Raw genomic sequence first — 21,301 nt, forward strand, 5'->3', positions numbered from 1 at the left:
CGTCTCCCCCCATCCCACCGACCAAGAATTTCCCCTGCATCCGCCATTAAACCTTCGAGCTTCGCTCGCTGCCCCCCGCCGCTCGCATCCCGCCTCTCCGCCGACCATGGAGGGCATCGAGTTCGACGCGCCGTCGCCACCTCCCCACGGCCCCGCCGTCGAGGACGACTTCTGCAGCTCGATCCTCGCCCGCTACGCCGGCTCCACGCAGGACGAGCACCAGCGCCTCTGCGCCGTGATCGGCGCCATGTCCCAGGAGCTCAAGGACCAGAGCCTGCCTCGCACTCCGATCGCCTACTTCGGCGCCACCTGCTCGTCGCTCGACAAGCTCCTCTCCGCCTCCCCTGGCCCCGACCCTCCTCAGGGCCATGTCGTCGAATCGCTGGTGACGATACTTTGCCTGCTGTTGCCTAAGGTTGTCGCTTCCGTCGTGAGGAAGAGGAGTCAGTACATGTCGGAGCTAGTTCTCAAGGTGGTCCGTGGCGGTTCTTTGCCTCCTGGAGCGGTGGGTTCGGGCTTGAAGTGCGTTTCGCATCTGCTGAGCGTTTCAAAGGATGCGAATTGGTCCAGCGTGGCGCAATTGTACGGAGTCTTGCTCGGTTTTGTGACCGACTCCAATCCGAAGGTGATTTTTTTTTGCGTGGCCTCTGTATTTTCAAACGGAGCAGTTTCTGTCTGTGGTTCATCTCTTGTGATGGTTCGATGCACGAAGCTAAAGTAATGAAAATGCTTTTCCTGCTGATGCTCGACAGATAAGGAGGCAATCGCACCTCTGTCTACGGGATGTTTTGCAAAGCTTTCGCGGGACGCCGGCAGCAGCGCCTGCAAGTGAAGGATTAACGAGCACGTTCGAAAGATTTCTACTGCTTGCCGGTGGATCAAAAGGGGATGCTGCAGAAGGATCTAGGGGAGCCCAGGAAGTCCTTTATGTTCTCGACTCTTTGAAAGAGTGTCTACCATTCATGTCATTGAAGTATACAAGCAATACTCTTAAGTACTACAAAACCCTTTTGGAACTTCGCCAGCCCCTTGTTACTAGGCGCATAACAGATGGTTTGAGTGCTCTTTGTCTATGTCCAACTTCAGAAGTGCCTCCTGAGGCACTGCTTGATTTGTTATGCTCATTAGCTCATTTAGTATCCGCAAGCGAAACATCTGTGGATGGGATGACTTTCACTGCTCGTTTACTGGATGCTGGAATGAGAAAAGTTTATTCCTTGAATCGGCAAATGTGCGTTGTTAAGCTCCCTCTGATATTCAATGCACTTAGAGGTGAGTCATCAGTTCCAACAACTCCTCCTCCTCTGTTACATCAAGAAATAATAGCTCAATTTGCATTTTGACACGTCTTGGATTTCTAGTTTTAGTCAGTGTTTAGTTTCTTTGTTCGCGAGAGGGAACAAAATGAATGCTATCTCATGTTTCCCTCTTTGCTTTGGCAGAGATTCTGCCATCTGAGCATGAGGAAGCCATATTTGCTTCAGCAGAAACATTCAAGAGTCTCATAGACTCTTGCATTGACGAAGATTTGATCAATCAGGGAGTGGAGCAGATCAAGATACATGCAAACACAGAATCAAGAAAGTCTGGACCCACTTGCATCGAAAGAATTTGTGTGACTATGGAGAGTTTGCTGGATTATCGTTTTAGTGCTGTCTGGGACGTAGCCTTCCAAATTATTTCAGCTACTTTTACAAAATTAGGTATTCTTTCTCTCCCTCTTGAGCTGAACTGATAAATTCATTTTCCCAGGCTCTGTTATAATTTATTATGCTGGAAGTTGTATAAATTGTAACGGGGTGACTTCTTAGCAAAGTGGATGCAGTTTGCTAGTCCTATAATCCTGAGAAATAATTATTATTCCAAGCAGTACTGTGGTAAACTTGTTTCGTCAACTCTCTTATTTCCCATGGTTGGTGTTTCTTTGCTATATACCGGAATAATCTAAATGAGTCCCATTCTCGCCTTCCATTGTGTATGCTGTGCTCGCATAAATGATCTGTTTTGACTTTTTCTTGTAAACAAGCTACCCAAAATTCAAAAACTTTTCTTTTTCAGGACATAGTGCTTCTTATCTTCTGAGAGGAACGCTTAAGAGCTTGGGAGACATACAGAAGTTGCCTGATGAAGATTTTCCTTACAGGAAACAGGTACGTTTTTATTTAACTGCAGTTATTACTTGGCAGAAATCTTTCTAGATTATGTAGGTAACTTCATGCTGCGATTTAGCTTGCGTTTCCATTTGGGAATGTTGACAGTTGGGGGTGTTGCGTGCTTCTCTATACTAGTGGCATTTCTGTCTTCTAAGCAAAAGTCTCGGCAGTTTCCTTGGCACTGTTTTACCTTTCACCTGTTGGGATATTGGTTTTTGGAAAGGATTGTGGAAGGAATGTGGTAATTTGATTTTCATATTTTTGGTATTTAATTTTCCCAACTGGAAATGTATATCGCATGAACATTTACTTGTGCACTCTCTCTCTCTCTCTCTCTCAGATATCAATAAAATTATTTATGGATCTGTATGCAGTCATCTATCGGTTCAATATCCACAATCTGATTTGAGCTGGTGAGCAGTCCAATGCTTCCGGAAATTTAATGGGAATGAATTGTATTTAGGATTTCCACTTGAGATTTATACTTGGTTGATTCTCACTTCTGTTCGTGTTCAACCAAAGTATTGTTTATTCTGATTACTGCCTGTTGACTTATAAATGCGGTTGTGGTGTAGTTGCATGAATGTGTTGGATCGGCACTTGTCGCCCTTGGTCCTGAAATGTTTTTAAGCCTTCTCCCCCTCAATCTGGAGTCTGACGACCTATCTGAGGTGAATGTCTGGCTCTTCCCAGTTTTAAAGCAGTACACTGTAGGTGCCCACTTGAGCTATTTCGTCGAATCAGTTCTGGATTCAGTTGGTCTAATAAAACAGAAAGCACGTAAGGTATGGAGCTAGAGTTCAGTTCAAAAATTTGCCTCCTTTTGTTTGTTCCGTTAGTCACACATGACGTTTGCCAGCTTGAGCTGGAAGGAAGTGTCTATTCAGCTAGAAGTGCAGATGCCCTTGTATACTCTTTATGGTCCCTGTTGCCATCATTTTGCAACTATGCTGTGGATACAGCTGAAAGTTTGAAAGACTTGGAGAATGCATTATGTAGAGCTCTTCGTGAAGAACCTGATGTTCGTGGTGTAATATGTTCCAGCCTGCAACTACTCATTGATCAGAATAAGAGGGTTTTGGATGAAAATGATGAATCTTCAGGCACTGAGTTTGGTACATCTGCAGAGAAATCTGTGTCTCGTTACACTCTGCAGGTTGCCACTGATAATTTGACTGCACTGAGGTCATCTGCTCGTGAAATTCTGTCAGTTTTGTCTGGAATCTTTCTGAATTCCAAAAACGATGACGGTGGCTGTTTACAGGTACTATAACTTTTCTTGTTTAGTTAGATCTAATGAACTGCGTGCTTCCATATGCATTGTATGAGTTAATAGTAAAAAATAGTAGGAGCTGAGCATGTTTGTGTATTGTTTACCAACGAAATGGCCCTGGTTCTAGTATTTGATGAAAAAACTGTGCTTTGAGATTTGTAACAAGTGTTGCCAAGTCTTGTTCTAAAACCCGTGTGTTGTTTGGCGCTGTCATTAGATGGGTTGATACTTGATAGTGACTTTATTTGCACTCTATGCAGTCTACAATTGCTGCACTGTCTCCTATAGCAGATAAAGCAGTAATATCAAGACTATATAAAAGTACAATGCAGAAGCTACTGAAAGTTACTCTGGAAGCTGCAAAAGTGCGTGATTCTAGAAAGCCAAACTCCATGGGAAGTGCTGATTCATCCAATGAAAGTTCACCTTCTGTTCTTCGGTCCGTCCTTCACTTCACTCTAGTTCATGTGATTTTTAACGGCTTGTGTTTAGTTGCATCAGTTTGATGTTATTTCTTTATCCTATTTGCATCGGTAATCTTTCAGCAAAAGTGAATGCAGATGCTGGATTCACTGACCAATTAGCATTTTGTTCACAATATGTGCAGGGGAAAGCTATTCGACTTGGCTGCTTCTCTTTTGCCTGGACTGAATGTCGCAGAGGTCGATGTTCTGTTTAAAGCTATACAGCCAGCATTGCAGGTTAGTCAGTGAATCTACCTAGTTATGCTATCCCTTGTTTTACTCGAGATGATTTGAACAACAGCCTACAGGGCGAGGTAACAAAATTTGAGGCTTCATTGCAGGACGCAGACGGTGTTATCCAAAAGAAGGCATACAAAGTTCTTTCAGTAATGCTTAAGGTACTTATCTTGTTGGTTCGGTTTATGTCTGCATTCCATTGAATGCAATGATGAAGTTTTTTCTATAACATCCCAAAAATAGTAGAACTTTATACTTATTTTAATGATGCATGGGATGGAACGGAATTGGGTTCATTGTTGACAGCAAGACAGTTTATGCATATCTAAACCCAGACTCCGAGTCCTAATTGGTCGAATCTTCTTTAACCTGCCCTAGAAAAAAACACATTTCCTTTTGTGCGTTTTATTTGAATCTTTGAATGAAAGGCATTAGGAACCCTATTTGAAATTCTTAATCTGACTCCCTAGCTTGATGATCGTGAGTTTTTGTGGTGTTTAGCTTTTATTTCACAAACATTGTCTGTGTTTCTTACTGCCTTGCAATTTTGTTGTGTTTTCTGTTTATCCAAGAATTATGAAAGGTTTCTTTCATCAAAGCTCGAGGAGTTGCTGAAGCTTATGGTTGAAGTGCTACCAACATGTCATTTCTCAGCAAAACGTTATAGGCTCGAATGCTTGTACTTTCTTATAGTCCATCTTTCTAAGGTTGAAACTCTAGCTCTTCATTTGATTACGTACGATAAAACCTTCTTCCAATCTATTCAAACATCTCAATAATCTATTGATGGATAAAATACTTAAAAGTCTTCCTTGTTTATAGGATGGTTCAGACCAAACCAAACCTGAGATCGTCTGTTCATTCTTAACTGAGATAATATTGGCGTTGAAAGAGGTACTTTATGTTGACTAATTATAGTTCTTTTGTTACTTTATATGATACATCTACTGTTCTTTTTTTGATTGGTTTCATCAGGTTCCTGATAAGATGCTCATTACATTATATTATGCCTTTACAGGCTAACAAGAAGACTAGAAACAGGGCATATGACATCCTTGTGGAAATTGGGCATGCATGTGGTGATGAAGACAAGGGTGGAACAAAGGAGAACTTGCTTCAATTTTTTAACATGGTGTGTAGTCTATCTGGTTGTTGATTGCTGACATTCTAAGTTGACATATGTGCTAAGTGCCAGTTTTCTGGCCAGGTTTTATATGACCAGCTTTTGCTAAAGTTGCCTTCTGTCTGGGGGATATCGGTTCTGAAAATTGATCAAGGTGTAATAATGATTAGTACTTACTCTTTAGTTATGCTATTGGAGCAGGTAGCTGGAGGTTTGGCAGGTGAAACTCCTCATATGATCAGTGCTGCAGCGAAAGGCTTGGCTCGCTTGGCTTATGAGTTCACAGATCTTGTCTCAACTGCATACAATGTTCTTCCTTCCACATTTCTTCTTCTTCGGAGAAAGAACAGAGAAATAATTAAGGTAAGTTCCATTCTATGTCTGTGTGGATGTTGGTTTATTGTAATAGTGAATGATTGGCTTCATGGAATCGGTTTACTTATGCAGGCAAATTTAGGTCTTCTGAAGGTACTGGTTGCCAAATCTCAAGTAGATTGGTTGCAGATGCACTTGGGGGGCATGGTGGAAGGCTTGTTGAAGTGGCAAGATAACACAAAAAATCATTTTAAATCAAAGGTTTCAAATTATCTCCTTTTTTCTTAAATTAAGTTGTCCTATGCTGCAAGGTTTTTGTTGTTCTTAAGTCATATGTTTCCTCTGTTCTATATTTTCTTGGAAGAAGCAGGCTTTCTTCTTTTCTGAAGTGTGTTACTATTTCTGGAGTTCTTCTGAGCTGTGGAAGCTAGTAATCCTTTTCCTTAAAGTTGCTTGGTGTTATAGAGGATGACGTCACACCCTTACCAGGGTTTCATGTTCATGGAAATGTTTTTACCTAACTAAACAAGCTAACTATTGTCAATTTGACTGTCGAAAAATGTTAATATGAACTTCGCATTGATATCAAACCATATGTTTTACGTTCTTCCATATGTCAGTAGCTGCTTAATAAGGGATATAAGTGTAGAGATATAATGGAGCTGCAGCTGGTTTTTCTTTTCCCCTGTTGAATCATTGAACAAGTTTTTCCTTGGCTGTCTATTTGATGGCTAGATTCAGCATCATCGTTTGGTATTTATCTGATTACTACAATACTGGGAAAATCTCGCCCCATCATGCTGCGGGTGAGCTGTTAACTGATGTTACTGCAAGGATTGATTCTTCTGCTTACTATTTTTCAATAGGTTAAAGTCCTCCTGGAAATGCTAGTCAAGAAATGTGGCTTGGATGCTGTAAAGGCTGTAATGCCTGAAGAACACATGAAACTCCTTACTAATATAAGAAAGGTACTTTTATCATCTTCCCGTGCAATTTTATCTAGTGTCCTCTGAATTTTTTGTTAACCGTTTCTCCATATAGATCAAGGAGCGAAAGGAGAGGAAACGGGCAACTAATTCAGAGGAAAGTAGATCTCATCTGTCCAAAGCCACCACATCCAGGTGTGTGTCTCTGTCTCCCTCTCTCAAATGCACGCAATTCAGATTGGTGGATTCTGCTGTTTACATTTTCCGCATGTCACTTCTGAATCGACTTTGCTTGGATAAAAAGGCGTCCTATGACTGCATGGGATTGCTATTACTCTTCTTTTCCCTTTTTCATCTTCTTCTTTCTTTTTTTGGTGGGGGCGGGGGATTAAATACATAGGTCTGTTTTAGTCTGCAGCATTTTACCACTAACTGAATGGATCATCTTCTGGATCACGATCCTCCAGAGTTAATCCTTCAGGGTGAGTATGTAAATGTGTTTAGTTTGCTCTCTCTCTCTCTCTCTCTCTCAAAGCAAGGGCACAGGCATGTGTGTGCATCCTATGTTCAGCTTTCCATTTCTAATCGTAAAACTTTCCATTGAGCATCATCCTGCACTCTGTTCAGACCTCTGCTATCTCCAGCGTGACTAGGAGAAATAAGATATACCCGTAATTGTGCAGGGCCTTCGAATCGAAAAAATCCTCTAGCTTGGTTAATTGCATTTTTCCAATTAATTCTGGAAACGATGCTTGGTTTCTTTAAGACATACCGTCTTAGGCTGGACTAGTAAATGAATTCTCATTATACATGACTATGGATGTTTGAAATCTCTCTCTCTCTCTCTCTCTCTCTCTCTCTCTCTCTCTCTCTCATGCTGATTAAATGCGTCCTCTGAACTATGTCCAAATTGGAAAGATTGAAGCGGCAGCAAGCAAGCTCGGACTAGTCTTATGCCTCTTATTTTCTGGCTGATGATTACCATGCTTTAGTCCAGCAAATTTGCAAACATAAACGCAGATGCATGAGACATCTAGTACAGATCTAGATCAGTAAAATCAAAGTAGCATATACTGTTAGGAAAGAGTTTGTTATCAGTCAACTTTGCCCCCTTTACATTATTTCACCACATCCATTGGAATTATTAACTGTACTGATCCTCCTCTCTCTCTCTCTCTCTCTCTCTCTCTCTCTCTCTCTCTCTCTCTCTCTCTCATGCTGATTATATGCGTCCTCTGAACTATGTCCAAATTGGAAAGATTGAAGCGGCAGCAAGCAAGCTCGGACTAGTCTTATGCCTCTTATTTTCTGGCTGATGATTACCATGCTTTAGTCCGGCAAATTTGGAAACATAAGCGCAGATGCATGAGACATCTAGTACAGATCTAGATCAGTTAAATCAAAGTAGCATATACTGTTAGGAAAGAGTTTGTTATCAGTCAACTTTGCCCCCTCTACATTATTTCACCACATCCATTGGAATTATTACTGTACTGATCCTCCTCTCTCTCTCTCTCTCTCTCTCTCTCTCTCTCTCTCTCTCTCTCTCTCTCTCTCTCTCTCTCTCTCTCTCTCTCTCCCTCGTCAGGCATAGCAGATGGAATCATACAAAGATATTTTCTGATTCTGGTGATGAAGACAGCACGGATGGTGAGACTGATTATATGGACGGTGAGACAGATATTGGCAGACGGAGCAGGGCTGCCTCATTGTTGAAGTCAAAGGCTACTTCATTACGGTGGGTACTTGATGCTGCACTCTTGCAAAAATTTTATGCACGTGTTATAGGTGGGCGAGACATTTCTGCACAAAATATTAGCAGCTTGTGCATATTTGAGCCAGACGGAAGGTTTTCCTCATTCATGCACATCTCATTTCACTTATCTTTTTGAAGAGCTTTCTGTTACACTGTTGAATGAACTACTTTGTTTATTTTGCTGAAAAATAGGAACCATTTGCCTCGTTGATACATCTCAATTCACTTGTATTGTTGAAGAGCTTTTTTTAGACTGTCCAATGATTTAGATAGCCAGCTATCATCCTACCATTGCACTTATACAAATGTTCAATTTGTCTAGGTCCAAGAGATTGCATAGATCTGCCCAGAGCCTGCCAGAAGACCTTATGGACCAATTGGAGGATGAACCTCTTGATTTGCTTGATCGGCAGAAAATGAGGTCAGCACTTAGAGGATCCCAGCAAGGCAAACGGAAGGCAGAGTCTGATGATGACTTAGAGATAGACTCCGAAGGTCGTCTAGTAATCCATGAGGGAGAAAGGTCAAAGAAATCCTCGGCAGCCGTCCCAGATTCAGATTCCAGGAGTGAAGCTGGTAGTTATCTTTCCAAAGACTCTTCAAGGAAAGCCCAGAAGCGTAGAAAAACGTCAGAATCAGGCTGGGCATACACAGGGAATGAGTATGCTAGTAAGAAAGCTCGTGGAGACTTGACGAGGAAAGACAAGCTTGAGCCCTATGCCTACTGGCCTCTCGATCGTAAGATGATGAGCCGGAGACCAGAGCACCGGGCAGCAGCGAGGAGAGGAATGGCAAGCGTCGTGAAGATGACGAAAATGCTTGAAGGCAAGAGTGCCTCGAGCGCACTCTCCCTCAAAAGCACCAAGTCAAAAAAGAGGGCAAATAAAGCAGGCAAAAAGAAAGGCAAGTGAATAGAAACTGTGACAAGTCCAGCACAGTGGATTCATTCGAGTGCTTGCGATTGTGCGAATTAGTGCGCAGAAAATTGTGAGCTACCTGGTGCTAGAGTCGTAGACCAATTGGTTTATGGTGCAATTTTGCTGTACATATAATTTTAAGTACAGATGCAATAGGCTGAACAATTTTGTTAGTACAGTTCTTGGACCACCTAAGCATCTGTCACCTGCATCCTGAACATATGTGTCTGGCCCTGTTGTCCCCCCTCTCTAATAAACTTGTTCTTTATGTTCAAAATTGGAAAAGACCCTAAAATCCTAGTGCAAACTCGAATGTGTTGCAGGCAGCCTGAGGGGCTGCTTGGGGCCTGGCCCGTGAGCTAACCCAAGGATTGGCACGGCGATTCGGCGAACAGGCATTATCCATGTCCCGGGCCCTTATGGACCATGCCGGGGCCACCTTGTCATTTCAACTTATATCTTGGTCCAGTTCCCTCAATTTATACGTCTTTTCACTTTGGATTTTATACTCGCCAATGGTATATTATCCCATTAACCACTGGGAAAAGCATTGAAAGAAGGGGGCAAGAAAATTTGAAATTGAAGAAACAGAGCAGCATATGGAGCCAAGGAAAATCTAAAATAGCGAAGAGAATTGCAGGATGATAACTCGCAGAAACTGATCTCTACAACATTCTAGTCTTTCGATATATGTTCACATACAAAGAAAGACGAGAAGTTAGCATGGTGTACCTCCCTGCATCATGCCCTAGTGTGGCTACAGATGATTAGCAATAATTCACAATAACAATTTTGGCAAATGAGTATGACTAGCAACATGTCTTGGCCTTGGATTCTTCTCCATTGTGCTGTCCGACAAAATCCCATTTGTATATGACAGCTATCCATGGAGTGCGAGGAGGTTACTTATGGCTGAGCATCCGGCATCCTAGGTGAACTCTAAACATCTTCACATTCTATAATGCCAACATCCATCTGAAAAACATCCGACAAGAGGAAAAAGACATCAGAGTTGGACCAATGTAGAGTCCCCTGCTCTAACAAGTTTCATTTGTTTACCCAAAATATTTGGATCTCTTATCAAGTGGCCAAAGAGACAGAAATATGAAGCACCAAGAAGCATACCTTCGGCTCGATTATTGCATCGTAAAGCCCGCCAAGGATGATTCATTTGTACGGGGCAAATAGTATTGATGAGTTGTGTCCACCAAATCCGAATGAGTTAGACAAAGCCACCTTAATGTCTAGTCTCTCTTTCTTTGGGCCAACCAGCATGCTTGGATCCTAATTGATTTTCACAGTTAATGCTCAATGTCCAAAATATTAACATTGGAGACGAAGAGCGTAGTACAGGAAATGCGAAAGCGTACCACTCCTTCATCTGGGTTTTCCAAATTAACATTGGGATGAACCCACCCGGTTCTAATTGCCTGCATTGAGAACACATATCCACACCCAAAACTAGAGTAAAATCGACAAAACCGTGACTAAATGAAATTCTGGTCAGTCCAATAAGTCTCATCTTTAGCATGGAGAAATAGTGAGATTGTATGTACACTCAATCTACTATAACAAGAACATTAATCAGATCTGACAACTCCAAGAAGGCACTTTTAAAGTTCTCCTGTGAGTCTTGCATAGCTCAGTTAGAGTGAAAAGGCTAATACCTGTACAACCGCCACAGCTTCCACAGCACCAGCAGCTCCAAGTAGGTGACCAATCATGGACTTAGTGGAATTCACTTTTACCTGCATAAATGGGTAATCTTAAAGGCACCAAAATTTGGTAAAGATACACCTTGGCATAAATTAGCAAAGAATTTACATCTGCATTACCTCACTGTTTTCGCAAAAACAATGGGCAAGAGCTTTGTACTCCTTGAGGTCTCCAGCTGGAGTAGATGTAGCATGAGCATTTATGTAGTTTACATCTTCCCTAGACACTACAGCCTGAGCTAAGGCCTTTTCGATACAGAGAGTAACGCCCACCCCTGCTTAGAGAACAGATCGTGAGTTCAAGTTTTGACTCCGTAACAGGATAAGATGTGCACTGGAGCAAGTCTTAAAAGTTGATGATCATTGACTGTCAAGAAGATAATAGATGCAACCTAAAAATCAGTACAAGTACTTTGTGATTTTACACCAAAGACCATGACCATGAATGACGCTACAGGGCTACACCCATGACTTGGTTGACCACACGAGCTATATTATAGTGAATGTAAAAAAACTTTGACCACAAACCGAAAAGAACACATAAATCACACCAAAAATTTCTGAAGCTCATCAAAGGTTCGTTTGGATGTGATCTCTTAATTCCTCTTGTACAAAAGAAGGGCGGGATAATATGATTAAACAGAAAGGCCTTCTTACTTTTTCTATTTCGTATTAGAACTTCCTATCTCCCACAAAAAACAGGTCAGATTAACAAAGATAAGGTCCCACAATACGGAAAAGAATGTGTATAGCAAAGATAGAGGAGGAAGAAAATAAAAGAAAAGAGAGATAAAACCAACTAAAAAGTTTCAGTGACTGTCGAGACTTCACTGCCCAGACAGTAAGAATTTAAGAGGAAAAATTACCATCAGGGTGAGGTTCAGTCATGTGATAAGCATCGGACGTGAAGCTTCCACCAAGAAACTCTGCATAAATGTTTGCACCTCTACTCTGCAAGGAAACACTAACGTGTCATCTTGAATCACTGACCAATCATAACCAGGCTTGAGCATGGTGTGCAGTGCACCATGCACCTGGTGACTGTCTGATCCAGTGGTATTCACGTGGGCCCAGCCATAGATCAGACAGTGACCAGGTGCAGCACCAGATACCGGATGCACTGAGCAGCACCACCCAGGACCACCAGCATAGATGAGAGGAACAAAATGTGTAGGTACCTTAGCATGATCTAATTCCTCCAAGAGCAGAACTCCAGCTCCTTCTCCCATGACAAATCCATCGCGATTCTGTAAAGCCATGCTCACATTTTAATCGGGATAATGCACTTGCCTCCAGTTCATATTCACAAAATTATTAAATTACAGTCACAAGGCTCATAACAGAGTGTTTCCCTCTCCACTAGTCTTTACCACAAGCCATATCATCAATTAAATTTCAGAAATGGGTATTCAATTTTTACGTTTCCTCAAATTCGTTAAATTATTTTCAGACTAAAAAAACTTGTCACCAAGTGAAGAATTTAGCATTCAATACTCAGCATTTTCTTCCAGCCTCCAAAAAAACAGAGCTTTATTGAATCTTTGAAAAAGGTCTAGAAAGATCTTTGTGGACGTTTCTAAATCCTTTGGATGAAAAATAGATGCAGAGGAAACAAAGCAAGTTGTGAGATGCTAATACAATGTCCCATGGTCTTGAAGCTTTCGCAGGATGACTATTTCTCTGTGAAAGCGCTCGGCATGCCACAAAACCCCCCAAACCTGCAGCAACAACGACAATGTGAGAAGATCTCTCACTGCAGCTTTTGATGGACTCAGTGAGGCACACGACAAAGATGAGGAGGCAAATTATACCAATAGGAATAATTGCTGCATCTGAGCCACCGCAAAGCATCACATCCTGCAAGATCCCACAATTCTCAGAAAATTATGCAGTTTGAGTCACCAGGATAGCTATACTTATTTTAATGTGAACAAGTCTCGGCCAACACAAATGAAGCAGATTCATCACAAAGCAACTTTCGATTTAAAAAACTTACAGCTTCTCCTCTAATTATGTGGTTTGCAGCATTCAGTATACAAAAGTTGCTTGTAGCACAAGCAGTTGATATAGAGTAATTAGGGCCCATCCATCCCTTCGGTTTAATAAATAAAATATAATCAGAAAAATCAGCCGGAACAAAATGCATTTCAATATTGAGATATTGAAAATTAGGCTGACCAGATCCATTGCAAGCATGGCTGAACCCATGTTAGTTGTTGCAAAAGGTACACAAAAGGGATTCATTTTCTTGTATGATATCCTTAAAGCTTCAATAGCATCATTGAAAACCTGTGCATTTAAAAGGTACCAAACATAAGGAATAGATGAATCAGATAGAGTAACATGGCCAGATAAAGTCTGATTGGGCTCTCAATAAAGCTCTCGATCAGAATGTGAACCGCCGCATCTGAAAAAACATCCTTTCCATTTTAAATGAATGCATCTCTGAAATGCCATTCAGAGTTTCAGACACAGTTAGGCAATGATGTCTAAGCTGCAAATAAGTGGACTATTTCCATTTTCCACCCTCTTCAAAATCTCAACGGCTAGAAGATGCAACCCTTAACTTCATAAAGGTTGACTAAAAGCATCAAGTTACCTTCATCCCACCCATTGCAGAGCCAATGAGAACCCCACATTTAGCTTTGTCCAGATTTTTCATAGCATCATCAGTCATTCCACCATCTGCCAAGGCTTTCTTGCCAGCAGTGAGCATGTAAAGCATGAATTTGTCCATCCTCTTAGAGAGTTTTGGAACAATCCATCCATCAGTTGAGAAAGACTTGATCTCCCCAGCAATTCTCTGGTAAACATACATGGATTTCATCAGGTAAAAACTAGATACAAAAAAAGTAGAAGGGGAAGGCGACACCTACCGTTGGAAATTGAGCACAGTCAAATGTCTCTATCTCACTTATACCACTGACACCCTCCAGCAAATTATTGTAGAAGATGTTCGGATCATGGCCTAGGGGAGTTACCACACCCATCCCAGTCACTACTACCCGCCTTTGCTTCGTTACAGGTTTCTTCATCGTTGAAACTTCTTGAACAGGTTGTAAGGCCACTGCCATGGTTTCTCCTGTATTTATGACCAACTTGTCACAAATAATGCACCTCGCAAATGTAGTAAAACAATTGCCAGCACTAGCATCTTTCAGCATTACTCATAACTGTACTGAAACGACCTCCAGATAAAATCCATACATGGAAGCTACAGAAAGCAACTTAAATTGAATAAGTGCATCAAGTCAAAATGCGGTGGCAAATCACCACTCATTTTTTCTGCAGGAAATCTGCTTAAGTCATCTACATAGTATGTTTCCTGCTAGCAAAGAGATGTGGTTCCAAATAGTAATCACTTTCTGAGCATGTTCACATTAAAGCACCGGCCAAAATCATGATTATTTCAACAGAGAGAAGATTATTTGGCAGACTCAAACGACATAAGTCTGCCATGTGATTAGCAAATGAAAGAAAGAACACAAACTTTCACAATGTCAAGTGACTAGGTTTTCTGCAACTATTGCTCTAACACAGTAACCCTGCTGTATAAAGTTAGAATCAGAAGGTTAAGTTGGAACCACAAGTCAAATCGCCAAATTCAATTGGAATATCATACTTAGAGAAGATTTTTTTTAAGAAGAATGCCAGATAACTGATCTTCTACAGCATTTCAAAGTAGAAACTGGTACCGTGTGCCCCCATCCACTTCTTAAAAACTTCATTTTCAGTAGCTAAAGAGTTAGAGCAAGCATGAACAACTAGAAGGGTTTTTTTTTTTATAAGAAAGTCAAAAAATTTTCCAACTATATTTGCAATTGAATTCTCCACACTAGAGTCACAACTTGATACAAAAGGTTGGACTCTAGCAGTCAAATTTTCATGATAGTGCTCTAACCCGCATAAGAACAAATTAACCGCACAGTCCAGCAAAGTGGATAGGCGCATTCCGTGTGTGTTTCTAGATTACGAAAACCCACATTCGCATCTCGAGTTTTTTATCTCACTCTGAGCCTAATCATGAAGCAGAATCAAAATCGGATTCGCATATTATGTCCTCATCATAAATCAGATCAAAATTCTCACAGAGCAAACGAACGAAGGAACCCACATCGATATCAGATCAAGCGTCCACTTTAGAATGAAAGACGCTTGAATAAGCCAAATGGGTGCTTACAAAACTAGCCCATGGCAACTCACAAATGAAGATAAATATTAAAATAAAAACGCATCAAACAACGAAAACAAACCCACCCCGGATGCCCATACACGATGAAGACCATAGCAGGGACAAATGTTACACTACTGATAACAAGCAATCATTAAAGAACGTATTTTTAACATGAAAAAAGAACTTTACCAGAGGAGCGAGCTCGATTTGTGCGCTTCTGCTTCCGATTTATGCCAACATTTCTCGATCCAAACAGAGACGAGAGCCCATTATATCTGCAGTAATCACTACAAGGCTCGAAAGCCAAACACGAACTCATGAGACCTTGAATGTTCGATCCATAGAAAGATGACAGCAATCCAGAAATGGGCGACCGGGCATTGCTTGTATCGCTACAACATTTTGAAAGGACCTTCCTTTTCAGCCTCTTGGAAAGTCTCCTGGGGTACTGAAGCGGATGCGCTTTGAGCTCGTTCTCCCAGGAGACCGACGTGCAAGCCGCCACCAGCCATGTACACAGCGGCGAGGCCGCCATTGAAGCCGCCATCACGAGCTCAAGAATAAGAAAAGAAAACGAAAAAGGAGCGATCTTTTTCTTTCCAATGAAAAGGGTGATGGGAAAAAAAGGTGAAGAAGCCTCCGAAGCTGGGGGTAGAGCGATGCAGAGGACTCAGAGTGAAGGATGCGAATTCATGAAAAGACGACGAATGGGTTCGTGGTGTGTTTGTACGAGAGAGGAAGGAGACAGCATTTGGATTCTGATCTCACTCACGGTGTGGTGGTCGTTTCACTTTTCTTGTGCCCCTGCTTCCTTCGATCGTTGTACCTGCGAACCGGTTCGGCAGCCCAAGTTTTTGGGTAATCCGTGCAGTGCAGGGAACTGAGAACGCAAGCAAGTCCTCTGTCTCTCTCTCTCTCTCCAATATATTCTTGTTTGGAGCTCTGACTTGCTGGAGCAAACAAAGCTACCAAATGATGCTACCTACATCGAGACATTATTAAGGATACGTTGTTCCGGCCAATAGGATCATATGTAGCAATCGAAGAAACGCAAAACGGACTACAGTATCGAACTTTGGGGAGAGCATATGCTTTTGACCCTGTTCGTAATTTATGAAATCTTAGATGCAACGATGATATCTTGGGCTTGTAAATCACGGATGCTGCTCATCATTGCTCGACTTCGCCGCTCCCAGGGAGATCTCCTCCCCATGCAGAGACAGCTTTTGCCCCGCGGACAATTTCCTTGGGCCCGGTAGGTATTTTTAGGAGCATCTTCCCCCATCCTAATGATCCATCCATGTGGATATATACTTCCGCTTTGAAATTTGCGGCCAAGGTACGTGAAAATTGTCGAGATCGGTCGGGACAGCAGGAGGGACGCGAAGGGTATCATTCCCTTAATTCGGTATCGAAGCCAGCACTTTGGAGAATATAGTTTTTGTCGAGATTTTGACGTGTCTTCGGGACGCCATGCGACCGTCCATTCGAACAACAATAACCGATGCAGAGCAACAACTATTGCTAACCCTTTGAATTACTACTAACTTTTAGATGACTTTCAAGGATTTCCCAAATGTTCTCCTAACCCCAATGCTGCCTTGAGGAAGATATATCTACTTAATGAAAAAAAAAAAAAGAGGGTAAAGATCCTCTGTCACGTTCGGTGTCTCCATTAGTGTCTCGACATGTCTCAAATATTGATACATTAGTGATAAATTGCATAGGTATGTTTATTCTCGTGTAAGAATGGAATCAATAACCTATCTAATGGAGACACCGAGGGTGGGGTGAGCATCTCATTAGAAAAAAGAAAATTAACCTTCATAAGATTGGTCTATTGAGACTTAGATGTGTAGATTAGGTCCATGACACAAATTAGATTCTCAGTATCACCAACTCTAAGTAATTTAAGGTTACAATCGCCCGCTTGATTTTGGGCTTGTATCTTTCCTATTCCATAATGTCAGTGGGAGTATTCATGTGTGGGTATTTTCTTGTATTATAACGAAGCTCGTTTTAGGTAGTTAAATATCGGAACTATGAAATATCCTACTAATCTCATGAACCGAGTTAAAAGACAAGCCAAAGTACATGTAAGTGGCTCAAACATTGAATTATTTTTCCTTGGCAGTGCTATTCGGAAGTTTTCCTATTTAAAGCGGGTCTCCTTGCCCTTAAAAAGATCATTACCATAACTGTAACCTTCTAGGTAGTTAATGAAATATTTTAATTTCTCGGAGATGAACTTTAATCATCCTTTTCTTTTTCAGGAAGAAATTGAAGATGTTTTCAAGATTGAGTAAACGGTTCAATATATATCAATTCTATCGAAAGAACTCGGGGCACCATAGCATGTCGAGAATAAAGGGGGACATACGAGACATAACCACTCCCTCGGTCAAGTGCTATGTGTTGAGGAAAACTCCTATTGATTTTGAAGTTGACAAAACCTTCTATATTTTTGTAAATCTGATACTTGTTCTGAATAATTTTATTCCAGGTCTGTATATTCTGGAAGCTCAGAAGAAAGTTATTCAGACTTTACAAACTGTCAAGTATGTTTTTGAAGACCCACATAATCTAGGTTCCGAGATTCGGACGCAGAAGTTATTCGGATGCGGATGCGAAGTAGAAGTTTTTCGGATGCAAATGCAGACGAAGAAATTATTCGAGGCTGACGCCGAAATTCTTCACGCTTGACGTGAATTTCTTCGCACGAATTCGAACATATCACAACAGCTAGTAATCTGGCATGGATTTCACAGAAGGAATGTTCTGATTGTCTCAATCTGAATCAGATTGATTGACAAATCAAACATCACGACAAGAATGCATTACAACGGACAAAACTCTACTTATGGAAACCAAGATTCTGATTGTATGGGCGAGCAGAATCAGCGGGATTCAGAATCTGTCAACCAACGGCTACTCAATCCTTATACAAATCTGTCCAAGGTGAAGATTGGAAGATGATCCTCTGAAAGCTGTCCAACGGCTAGTTTGGAAGTAGAGGAGTATTTAAGGAGATCAACGAGCAGCAGAAGGAAGAACAGAATCAAGAATCAACAAGTCCAAAGTCTGAGCATACTCCAATAATTTCTCTTGTCGTTCTGAGCAAAACATTAAGATCTTGAGGGATACTTTGTAAGAGTGATTGTGTGAGATAGAGAGTCCTATCATACACAAGAGTATTGACTCTCAGAAGTTGTAATTCCTCTTGATTACATAGTGAAAAAGAGGCATAAGCGTGGGAGAGTGGACGTAGGCTTGCTATAAGCCGAACCACTATAAACTTGTGTGCGTTTTCTATCCCTTAACTCTTACTTTACATACTGCACATCAAGAGCACCGTCTATATAATCTGTCTTGAATCTGAATTTTATTCAGACTCTTCTGTGATTTACTTTGTTTCCGCATAAATTTTCTAAAATTGTTTTAGATCACCTATTCACCCCCCTCTAGGTGATCCTTGCTAGCTACATCAATTGGTATCAGAACAAGGTTGCTCATTTATTGAAGTGTTTTACTTCTGAGCTAACGATCTATATGGCTAGCTTTGGTGCTCCAGGGCTCATTGAAGGACAGAGCAACAACAGACCACCATATTTCGATGGCAAGGAATATAGTGTCTGGAAGAATAAGATGAAGGCATTCATAAAGTCAATTGATCACATGCAATGAGATGTCATCATCAGAGGAGTCAATCCAAGATCTTCTGGTTCAAAAGAAAAGGCAGAAGCAAGCATAACAACAGATCCTCCATTATATCAAACTGAGATATCCAAAAGAGAAACTTTAGATTCCAAAGCAATTTATTCTCTCTATTGTGCTTTATCTCCTATTGAATATAAAAAAATTGCTGCTTGTGAATCAGTTAAGGAAATATGGGATACTCTCCTTGTCACTTATGAAGGAACAAATCGAGCCAAGGAAACTCAAATCAATCTTTTGCTTGGTCAATATGAATCATTCAAAATGAAGCCTGGAGAATCAATTGCTGATTTGTATGACAGGTTTACTGATATAGTAAACGGTCTTGCTTATCAAGGACAACCAGTTCCGGATGCAATGAAAGTCAACAAACTCCTGAGAGGACTGACAAATCAGTGGGATACAATCAAAACATCTCTTCGAGAAATACAAAGGATCAAGCCTCTATCAGTGAATGAGTTAATTGGAACTCTTCAATCATATGAGACTGAGAAGCGAAATGAGGAGATTGAATCCAGAGGTAATAAGTCAATTGCCTTAAAGACTAATATTGATTCTGATGCAGATTCTGAAAATGAAGATGTTGATGATGAAGAGTTAGCTCTCTTTATAAAGAAGTATAAGAAAATGAAGATCAAAGGAAGAAACCTCAGAGGTAAGAAGCCTTTTGAGATGAAGAAGTCCCTCGATGAAACAGAGAGATCTAAGGATGTCATATGCTTTCACTGTAAGAAACGTGGACATATTAAGCCAAATTGTCCACTTCTGAAAAAGAAGACCAAGTTTGAGAAAGCAAAGAAGGCCTTAAAAGCAGAAACTTGGAGTGACACAGAGTGTGAAGACAGTGATGAAGATATCTCAAATTTCTGTCTAATGGCTAAGTCAGATTCAGACCTAGACTCAGATTCAGATTCTGATCCCAAAGTGGAAATTGAGGTAAAACATTCTGACATGCCTATTGAAGTATCAAATTACATTGATGAATTATGCTTTGAATTCAAGACTGCTCTTAAATGCATCTCTTCTTTGAAAAAGGAAAATTCATCACTGAGGCAACAGGATGTTTCACAAAAAGAGAAAATCGATTTCCTTCAAAAAGAATTTCATCAAGTCAAGGAAAGTCGAGATTTTCTTTCCAAAGAAAATGCGGTTTTGAAAAAGCAAGTTTCAGAAATTACTTCCAAGTTTTCAAAGGGTTCAGAAATCTTGAAGCATATCCTTTCTATTCAAATTCCTTACTACAACAAATCTGGTCTCGGATTTGTGAAGGAAAGTGATAGCTTGATTGATTTTTCAAAGGTCAAGGAGAGATTAAAACAAAGACCTCCTCGACAAGCTTATAAAAATCATTTCAAAAGGAATTTTGTAAAACCTGTTGGCCGAAGTGCACTCAGGTGCTCAAAATGTGGAGATCCACAACATTTTGAGAATGAATGTCCTAAGGTCTGGAGACCTGTTAGAAGAGATTTTGTTAAGACAGCGTATACTAATACTCAAGGACCCAAACAAATTTGGGTACCAAAGAAAGCTTGAGATGTTGTGATTTTTGCAGGTTACCACAAAGAGAAAAAGGAAGTGGTACCTAGACAGTGGATGTTCTAGACATATGACAGGAGATCCAAGCATATTTGCTGATCTACACAGTCTGAATGGTGGAAAAGTTTCTTTTGGAGGAAATACCAAAGGAAAAATTGTTGGCAAAGGAACAGTAGAAATTGGAGGACTTACAATCAATGATGTCTCTTTGGTGAAAGGACTCAACTACAACTTGATAAGCATAAGCCAACTATGTGATACAGGTTTCATAATCAACTTTCAAGAAGATACATGCTCAGGGACAAGTAAAGATTCTTCTCAAACATTTACATGAAGAAGACATGGCAATATCTATCTTCTAGATGTCAATCCAATCTCCACTCATTGCTTGATCTCAATCAAAGAGGATGAAGATTTATGGCATAGAAGATTGGGGCATATCAGTATGAAACAAATCTCAAAGATCTCAAACAAGAAACTGGTTCGAGGTCTACCATATTTGAAATACAAGAAAACGGAGTTATGCAATGCCTGTACTCTAGGAAAACAAGTAAGAAGTTCTTTCAAGTCTATACATCATGTTTCCACTAATCGTGCTTTGCAGCTTCTTCATATGGATCTTTTTGGACCAACCAGAACACAGAGTATTGGTGGTAAGAAATATTGTTTAGTCATTGTTGATGACTTCACAAGATTTACTTGGGTGTTCTTCCTTGCTCATAAAAATGAAGCACTTTCATATTTTTCAAAATTTGCAAAAAGAGTTCAGAATGAAAAGGGCTATTCCATTTCCAGCATTAAAACTGATCATGGGGGAGAATTTGAAAATCAAAGTTTTTCAAACTTTTGTGAGGAAAATGGCTTTCAACACAATTTTTCTACTCCTTATACACCAGAACAAAATGGTGTTGTGGAGAGGAAAAATCGTTCTTTGCAAGAAATGGCAAGAACTCTGTTGATTGAAAGCAAAATTCCTTCTCATTTCTGGGCAGATGCAG

General features: G+C 40.7%; 2 protein-coding genes across 2 annotated transcripts; one reads left to right on the plus strand and one right to left on the minus strand.

Annotated features, from left to right (window-relative positions):
- Positions 1 to 9,441, plus strand: LOC115671039 (uncharacterized). The gene is made up of 18 exons (XM_030592492.2): positions 1 to 625; positions 753 to 1,272; positions 1,443 to 1,703; positions 2,059 to 2,150; positions 2,729 to 2,938; positions 3,013 to 3,417; positions 3,687 to 3,865; positions 4,034 to 4,127; positions 4,232 to 4,288; positions 4,700 to 4,834; positions 4,950 to 5,021; positions 5,146 to 5,259; positions 5,452 to 5,613; positions 5,698 to 5,826; positions 6,432 to 6,533; positions 6,607 to 6,686; positions 8,080 to 8,229; positions 8,570 to 9,441. The coding sequence occupies exons 1-18, from the start codon at positions 107 to 109 to the stop codon at positions 9,156 to 9,158; spliced, it is 3,870 nt and encodes a 1,289-aa protein (XP_030448352.1). The 5' UTR covers positions 1 to 106; the 3' UTR covers positions 9,159 to 9,441.
- Positions 9,442 to 9,764: 323 nt separating this feature from the next.
- LOC115671040 (3-oxoacyl-[acyl-carrier-protein] synthase II, chloroplastic-like) lies at positions 9,765 to 16,233 on the minus strand. The gene is made up of 14 exons (XM_030592493.2): positions 15,243 to 16,233; positions 13,756 to 13,961; positions 13,479 to 13,682; positions 13,058 to 13,168; positions 12,876 to 12,971; positions 12,691 to 12,736; positions 12,518 to 12,597; positions 12,058 to 12,126; positions 11,746 to 11,830; positions 11,000 to 11,154; positions 10,832 to 10,912; positions 10,535 to 10,594; positions 10,290 to 10,448; positions 9,765 to 10,139 (listed from the first exon to the last, which is right to left on the minus strand). The coding sequence occupies exons 1-13, from the start codon at positions 15,598 to 15,600 to the stop codon at positions 10,332 to 10,334; spliced, it is 1,668 nt and encodes a 555-aa protein (XP_030448353.1). The 5' UTR covers positions 15,601 to 16,233; the 3' UTR covers positions 9,765 to 10,139; positions 10,290 to 10,331.
- Positions 16,234 to 21,301: the final 5,068 nt, after the last annotated feature.

This window comes from Syzygium oleosum, unplaced genomic scaffold (genome assembly GCF_021117445.2).
Source record: "Syzygium oleosum isolate NSW1041296 unplaced genomic scaffold, Sole_v2.1 Sole_v2.21, whole genome shotgun sequence".
In the NCBI taxonomy this organism is placed as follows: Eukaryota; Viridiplantae; Streptophyta; class Magnoliopsida; order Myrtales; family Myrtaceae; genus Syzygium; species Syzygium oleosum.

What these genes read in the sequence shown, in the direction of transcription:
- LOC115671039 (XM_030592492.2), top strand. Translation starts at nt 107, where the DNA reads ATGGAGGGCATCGAGTTCGACGCGCCGTCGCCACCTCCCCACGGCCCC. An exon ending in GATATTCAATGCACTTAGAG is followed by an intron (nt 1,273 to 1,442) that starts GTGAGTCATCAG and finishes TTGCTTTGGCAG; the next exon opens with AGATTCTGCCATCTGAGCAT. An exon ending in AGCTACTTTTACAAAATTAG is followed by an intron (nt 1,704 to 2,058) that starts GTATTCTTTCTC and finishes TTTCTTTTTCAG; the next exon opens with GACATAGTGCTTCTTATCTT.
- LOC115671040 (XM_030592493.2), bottom strand. Translation starts at nt 15,600, where the DNA reads ATGGCGGCTTCAATGGCGGCCTCGCCGCTGTGTACATGGCTGGTGGCG. An exon ending in CCATGCTTGCAATGGATCTG is followed by an intron (nt 12,972 to 13,057) that starts GTCAGCCTAATT and finishes ATTAAACCGAAG; the next exon opens with GGATGGATGGGCCCTAATTA. An exon ending in GTTTTTGCGAAAACAGTGAG is followed by an intron (nt 10,913 to 10,999) that starts GTAATGCAGATG and finishes CCATTTATGCAG; the next exon opens with GTAAAAGTGAATTCCACTAA.